The sequence below is a fragment of the Choloepus didactylus genome, chromosome 11, assembly GCF_015220235.1.
Source record: "Choloepus didactylus isolate mChoDid1 chromosome 11, mChoDid1.pri, whole genome shotgun sequence".
Taxonomy (NCBI): Eukaryota; Metazoa; Chordata; class Mammalia; order Pilosa; family Megalonychidae; genus Choloepus; species Choloepus didactylus.
The window spans coordinates 22,573,794-22,581,601 of record NC_051317.1 but is presented as its reverse complement, the minus strand read 5'-3'; the positions used below and the strand labels follow the sequence as shown (position 1 = coordinate 22,581,601).

General features: G+C 36.7%; 1 protein-coding gene across 1 annotated transcript; it reads right to left on the bottom strand.

Annotated features, from left to right (window-relative positions):
* Positions 1–4,250: 4,250 nt before the first annotated feature.
* Positions 4,251–5,174, bottom strand: LOC119506583 (olfactory receptor 8U9-like). The gene has a single exon (XM_037799590.1). It carries the CDS (start codon positions 5,172–5,174, stop codon positions 4,251–4,253), a length of 924 nt encoding a protein of 307 aa, XP_037655518.1.
* Positions 5,175–7,808: the final 2,634 nt, after the last annotated feature.

Below are 7,808 nucleotides of genomic sequence, written 5' to 3'. Positions count from 1 at the left end.
TTTTTTTCTGTGAGCTTCTCTTAATTTCATCTATTTTATCCTCTTAGAAATCCAGTAAGGATTAAGATCCATCCTGGGGCAAGCCTCAACTGAAATCGCCTAATCAAAAGGTCCCAACCACAATAGATCTGAACCCATAGGAATGGCCTTTCCTGGGGTACATAGCAGCTTTAAACTACTACAGAGTTCAATATAGAAACAGAAATCTTTTTGCATATTTTAAGCAAAGAAAATTGGAATTAGATGTTCTCACAATTATTAAAGTGTTGGAGGAATAGGCTTTAAGATGTGCTTAGAAATGAACCATATATCAATAAAGAACTACTGCACTTGGAAATTACTCTCTCTGAGTTCACAACTGACCCACTTAATTTAAAAACTCACACCAGTAGATGAAATCCAGATTTCAGGAAGCTGTGACAGGGAAGCTACCACAAACAATGCTATCACCACAACTGCCCTTCAGATCCAGAAAAGTAGAGGAGGGACATTGGATAGTCACCCACATTTCTGACCTTTTTTGTAAAGCAGAAAATAAGCCAAAATTGGTGGCTGGTAACAGCCACCTTGCAACATCCAGATCTTGCATGAGTGCATACAGTATTCATGATCTCAGGCACAAAGAAGGGTTGGAAATATAAATTATGGCTGGTTAGTGAGTTATGTAGTTAGTTTGTTTTTCAATACAGGAGGATGCTGTCAAAAGTGAGTGAGTCACCTAAGGCATTTAAATATCAGCTGATTTTATATTTTAATGTAGTTTTTCAAAGAACTATGTTTTAAATTTAGTTATCTATTCTATATTATTTTTCTTCCCTATTCATTAAACATTGTTTTATCTAAATGAATTCATTTTTCTGCTTTACAGACATTTACTTTTTTATTTATTCTGACCCCTTGATTTCAATGTTTATTCAACTTATTTTTTATTCTTAATATGTTATATGTATATTCAGGGCTATAAATTTTTTTCTGAGTCTTGCATCCCAAAATTCTAACATATCATTTTATGTTTTATGGAATCTTTCTTTACATTTTAGATACAATGCTTTCTCTATTTCTTCAATCATCAGTTTTAGAGACTTCTTATGATCACAGTGAATCTTTAAAACATTTTGGGGAAAATGGAATCTTTACATCAAGTCTCTGAACCCTTGGACAGTGAATTTACTTACAGTTCATTAGATATTCTCTAATGTCATTCAGTAATATTTTGTTATTTTCTAAATAGACATCTGATACATTGCCATTAGTTTGATTTTTGATGCTACTGTAAAATATTTTACACTTTCTTATTTGTAAAATTTATTTAAAATTTTCTGCTGCTGCCACAGAAAACAATTGAATGTTTTACTCACTAACATTTTATTGAAATTTTACAAAGTTATACCAATATAACCACCATCTATAACATCATGTAGAACCTTAGTAGCTTTCCTGAAGACATTCTCTTGCTCTTTCCTGGATATTAAACCTTCAAAGGTGACCACTCTTCTTACATCTATTACCCTGAGTATTGTTGCCTATGTTTGAACTTCATCAGAAAGAATCTCACTGCATATCCTCTTTGTCGTCTGATTTTTTTTTTTTTTTTTTTTTTTTTTTGCTTTCTGTGACTCACCTATGTTGTTTCATGAAGGTGTAGAGCTAATCCAAGTCCCTATTAGGAAAACAGCTTGAGAGAAAATGAGAAGAGATCTAGAAAGTGTAGCACTGTAAAATCACAATGTGAGTCTGACCCCAAAGTAAAGAAGAATGTCAAGAAGTTTCTTAGACAGCCATGAAATGTAAAGAAGATTCAGCAGGGGCTTCCAGGAGTCTTTGATGCCAAGTTGTCCATAATAGATGTCCTGAATTTCCCAGGAAGATACCTGCCTGAGTTTCCCTGCCACACATAGTCTTGGTGGGAGAAGTCCATGAAAAGCATAGACTCGGTGCAAATTTGGTGATCATTTCAGAGTTCAGCAGCTGGGCCCTATGCACACTGTGGTTGGAGGCCTGAAAGGCATATTCTCATGACTCCCACAGGCTATACACACACACACACACACACACACACACACACACACAAATGGCCAGAGAGTATTCCATTGTATGATTAAGTCGCAAGTTCCGTATCCATTCTATGATGAAAGTGTCAGAGCTGTTTCCAGCTTTGACTTTTATGAAGAAAGCTACAATATTCATTATTGTACATGAACTTTAATACAAACATGTACTATTTCTATTGAATATATACCTTGGAGTTGAATTGCTGTGTCATGTTATGTGCATGCTCAGCTGTAGTAGATGCTAAGAAAGAGTTTTCAAAGTGATCTTATAAATATACACTCCCTCCAACAAAGTATAAGAATTTTAGTTCCTTTGACTCATCACCCACACTTACCAGAGGGTAAACACTACCTGAGTGTATGTCAAATCAATAAAAAATTAAAAATAAAAACTTTACCTTAATTTTCTTGAAATTAATTCCTCTTCCCAATTTCTAATATCTTTATCACTTTTCTACATCATGATATTATTCTAAACAGATACATTAGCCTTCAGTAAGCACTGACTTGAAGAGACCCTGTGGATATGATTTCTGTTCAATGCAATTGTTAGGGCACAATTATTTTTCTTCTCCATTATCTCAATGGCTTCCTGTCACCTTTGCCACAGAGCCATGTCCCATGTTGTTCTTCTTCAAGTTCTCAATGCAATAAAAAGAGAATGTTTTTGCCTTCTGTATGTATATGTTTTCTTGCATTTTAATCCCCTTTAACATTATCAAGAGTAATCGTAGGCCTACAAAATTTTGGTATTTTTAAGAGACTTAAGCCATCATTGTGACCAATTATTAAACAATATTATTTATTAAGCAATTATGTGTGTATGTGTGTGCATGTGTTCTGGATCACAAACAAGCAAATAGACAAATATAGACCTGATTTCTGCAATTAAAGATTCAGTTCATATATAGTTGAGGTCAATCCATTTTGGTAAATATAAATAATCAATGAAATAGAGGATTTACATATCATATCAATGAGAAACAAAACTTCACCAAAGAAACATTAGTAACACTTGTCTGTTTCTAGGACATTTAAAAATAGTACAGTCCTCCTGAGGCAGCATTAGAATTAGGGTGGTGGCTGGCTAATGAGCAAAGGACAAACTCCAAGAAGCAGTGGGGCCACAAGAAGAAAGATATCCCTCAGGAAAAAGAGCAGTAAACAGCACTTGGTGCCAACCAACTAGCCTGAGTGAATTATCTATGGTCAGCATTCACAAAGGAAGAAAAAGAGGAAGGGAATAAAATAGTTAATAAAAAAATTACAGAATGAACAGGAAAACTATAAAAGCAATCCACCCCACAGTGTTGCAGGCCTCTCACCTCTCACCTTTCAAGAGCACCCGCAGGCCCCTCTTGCACGAATACTCAATAAATTTCTACCTGCTTGCTAAATCTTTGCTGTACCCTTGAATTATTTTTGTGGTGCTGCCAACAATCTAGGAACTCAACACTGGAAACAATCCATCTCCAAATCCACTTGCTAAACAACTTCCTCAAAAATTCCATCCCATTAACTAGCTCAGTGTGTTCAGCAGCATGTTTACTTGATCAGTGCATAGCCAACACAAATAAGCATGCCAGTTAGCAACGTTAATCACATCTTTAGAAAGCTAAGACATCCTGCTTAAATGCATTCACAATCACCCCTTATCAAATGATGAGAGCCCTAAGCTTGTTTTCCCCATGCATTAGCCCCCAAGGAGTGAGTGCCTGATGCCCCCTTCAAGTGCCATTTGCCAGCAAGACACCTAGAGTGCACTTTTACCACTGACTGTAAAGAGCCAGTGGGATCATTGACCTATAGCATGGCGGCTGTTCTTTCTCAGCTTCTCTGAGATTTACTGAAATAGCATTGAGCACTACTTCAATTTTCCATTTTAATATTAGATTAAATTGGACAAAGGTAAAAAATTATGAAACTGTCAAATTTGTATCATTTGGGCTTTGGAGGTCTTAAAATATACTTACTTTTTGGCAAGTTAATGAAAGAAAATGGTAGCCTTTTTTTTCTTTTAATTTCTATACTTGACAAAAAATACCCCATGGTTTTACCCATTATTTTCTTAATATGTAGTTTTATTAAATGCAAAATCTGTGATCCATTGCTGCAAGCAAGTATATTCTATAACCAAGTATAAAATCAATGCAGGATAATTATCATTCAGAACATTAAGCACAGTACTAGGAAGCATGTCTACTTGGATGGAACAAACAGTTTTTTCAGGGCCACCTGCATGTCCTTGTTTCTCAGAGAGTAGACAACAGGGTTCAGGCTAGGTGTGATGATGGTGTAACACACAGAAACTAGCCGCCCTTGAGTGGGAGAGTAGTGGGAAGAGGGTCTCAGGTAAGCAAAGCTCCCAGTGACATAAAACAGAATGACCGTGATCAGGTGAGAAGAGCAGGTGGAGAAGGCCTTCCAACGGCCCTCAGCAGAGTGAATCTGTGCAATGGTAGAGATGATGAGAACATATGAGATAATGGTGAGTGCACAGGCACTGAGAATTATACACCCACCCACTGCAAATTCAACTTCCTCATTGGTGAGGGCATCACTGCAGGAGAGTCTCATGATGGGGGAGCTATCACAGAAAAAATGGTCAATGATGTTGGGGCCACAGAACAGGAGGGAGAAGGTGCTGGTTGTGTGGAAGATGGCATAGAAAACCCCACTCAGCCAGGCCACAATGACAAGTTCTGCACACAACCTTTTGCTCATAATGATCTCATAGAAGAGGGGCCTCTGGATGGCTAGACAGTGATCATATGCCATGGATGTGAGCAAGAAGCACTCAGAGGCACACAACATTACAAATGAAAAGAGCTGGGCCACACATTCCCCAAAGGAAATGACTCCAGAGCCCATGAATGAATTGATCAGTGCCTTGGGGACAGTGATGGAGATATAACACATGTCCAAGAAGGACAGATTCTTCAGGAAGAAGTACATGGGGGTGTCGAGGTGTCTGTCTCTGGTCACAGCTGCAATAATGGAGGTGTTGCCCAGGAGGGTGAAGAGGTAGATGAAAAGGAAAAATGCACTGCTGATAAGCCCCAGTTCAGGAGTGTCTGAGAAGCCCTTGAGAATGAATTCGGTCACAGTGGTGTCATTTGTCATTTCCTTTCCAAATCATGGAAAGAGGGAGACAAAAAAGATTCAAGATAGTTGTTGTCTTAGTACTGTTTAGTGTAAAGGACACAATTACAAACCAGTCCATAGATGTGATCAAAAATAAAATCCAGTCCTAAGCATTGGTTCTGAGTCCCATTTGATTCTTTTTTCATTCTGTCTTACTGCTTCTCTATTAATTCTGGACGATTACAGATTCTGAAGAAATGAATGATAAATAAAAATGTATTTAGTTGCTGGTTATCTATCTATCTATCTATCTACCATCTATCAGTCTATATTGTAAGAAGTAATATATTATGAAATAATTTATATAACTTAATGCAAAAGAGTAAATGATTTTGTTTATTCATAAATTATCTACTAAACAAATGCTTTATGCAGACTGCAATGGCTGGAGGTTGCTCTCTACTACATCTGCAGTGATGTGGGTATAACTCAAATACTCACAGAGGTTGAGCAAATAATGTGAGTGATTGAGTGTGCCAGGAAAGGTAGTGATGGGTGGGTCCAGCAAAGCATTGGCCAGATGAAATTGCAGGCACTCTGAGGCCAAATCTTCAAATTTTTTAGTAGAAATATTTTTTTCCAGTTTTAAGTATAATATTTACTAGTTCATCAAACAGAACAATTGGGAACTGGATCTGACTCAGGGGCCTCTGCAACAAGCACAAATATATACAGTCCCTGAATCTTCTCTCACATTTTGTCTTGGAAGTTACCAGTTATAGGGCTCTTCCTGGGAAAAGCATGTGGGACACAGCTATGAAATAATGGACCTTTCTTCAGTTCTTTCCAGTACTGCAGACTGTCTCAGTCTGTGGCACATGTGTGGCTGGTAGTTCATCACCATAACTGGACCTGGGAAGAATCATCAAGAATGTTAATAAGACCTAACATTTTTTAGTAAGAATGGGAAATTGAGTGTGGGGCAAAGGGCTCTGACTTGAGGAACAGTAAGTTGGCTGATCTATATCATTAGGAATAAAAGAATGTTAGTTGGAAATCAGAGGTAGTCTCCAAAGGCTAGTTTCAAGTATGCAGCTGACAACAGTGTTGTAAAAACAAGTCTAGAGCCACTGAAGTTTAATTTTAAAAGCATCTATTTAAATTTACTTTTGAGTCTATCCCCATAACCATTTTTATTGTTCATGTCACACCTTATATATTTTTATGAGTAAATACTTTATGAATTATTTTGATACATTGCTCATGATAAAAGGTTAGAACTAGGATTAAAAAATCTCTTATCAATCTTTGTATATAAAATAATAGTGATTACCTCTTGGAATAGAATAATAAGATTTTTTTTTCATAAAAAATTTGGAATAATTACAAATTGGCTTTGTAAAGACAATGCTTTTTAAAATAAAATATGGTAAAATTATTTCAAAAACTGAACATTTCTTCCACTTTTTCACCCTCCTTTTGGAAGATATTAGATTAAGTAGAAGTTTTAGAGAATGTCAATAAGAAACAAGACAGATTGCATTTTTGGATCTTTGATGAAGGAATGGATGGGATGCCCAAGTTCTCCCAGTACAGAATGAAGAGGTGGCTCATTGACTTAACTGGGATGCCTTGATTTGTATGAAAATAACTCCCTGGTGAAGAGACAAAGAAGAGTGACTCATTCTGCTTAATGTTTTTCTGCTCTAAAGGAGCAACTGATCATCACCGAATAGCTGAAAGATTTAACCTTCCCTGATTTACTTTAATATCCACCAAAAGTGAATGATTAAAACAATTGAAACAATGACCCACTAGGAGTAGAGGAGGGAGTGGTTATAGGACTGTAGCTTCAGGGTTAAAACTCAGCTTAGAATTTTGGCAAGTTATTTAACCATTAAACATGATTTTCTCAGCTCTTAAACTAAGAAAATTATACCCATGTGTAAAGCTTTTTTTAAAGGGTTAGTGAAACTTTGTGCATCAAGCTTATTGCCTTCTCATTTACCTAATGAAGGAGTTGTGATTCAATGACATTGGAGTCCTATTCTGCCATGAAGCCCCAGATTCTAAGTTTGAAGCAAACAGTATCCAAGAACAGCCACAGGAAAACATGAATCTTCTTTTTGATGCCTCCAGCTGCCCACTTTGTGAACTTCATGACATCCTGTACTCTCTCTCTGCTGTTGCCTACCTCTTGCCCTGCAAATGCAGAGGGCAAACACTGAGGACAATCACTGAGTGGCTATCGAGGACTCCTTCACTTCAGTGGTAGCTCAGCATAAGCAGAGACCTGATGTTGATCATCGTACACCTCAGTACAAATCAAAGTGCTATCTCTGTTGGATATAGCTGGATTTAAAACCATTTCCTTATGAATGAAAGATGCTCACTTTTATTCCAACCATTTCAAGCATTATGTGTCGTTGCAAATAAATTATAGTTGTAGAATAAGACAAAGGTCTTGCTGACAAGCATGAAACCATGTTAATTAGGTGAATCCCTGTGTTTGCATAACACTGAAAATGTTTTAATTATATGCAAAATAGCAGATAATATACCTGTTTCCTGGTGCTAATAACAATGTAGAAATAGATCTTGAGTTCAAGCTTTAAATGAATTATTTTTCCTAATATTGAGTGTAGAATTGTACCTTGGCTGCTATGGTTTTGA

Excerpts from the sequence above, each read along its gene's own strand:
- LOC119506583 (XM_037799590.1), bottom strand. The coding sequence starts at position 5,174 with ATGACAAATGACACCACTGTGACCGAATTCATTCTCAAGGGCTTCTCA.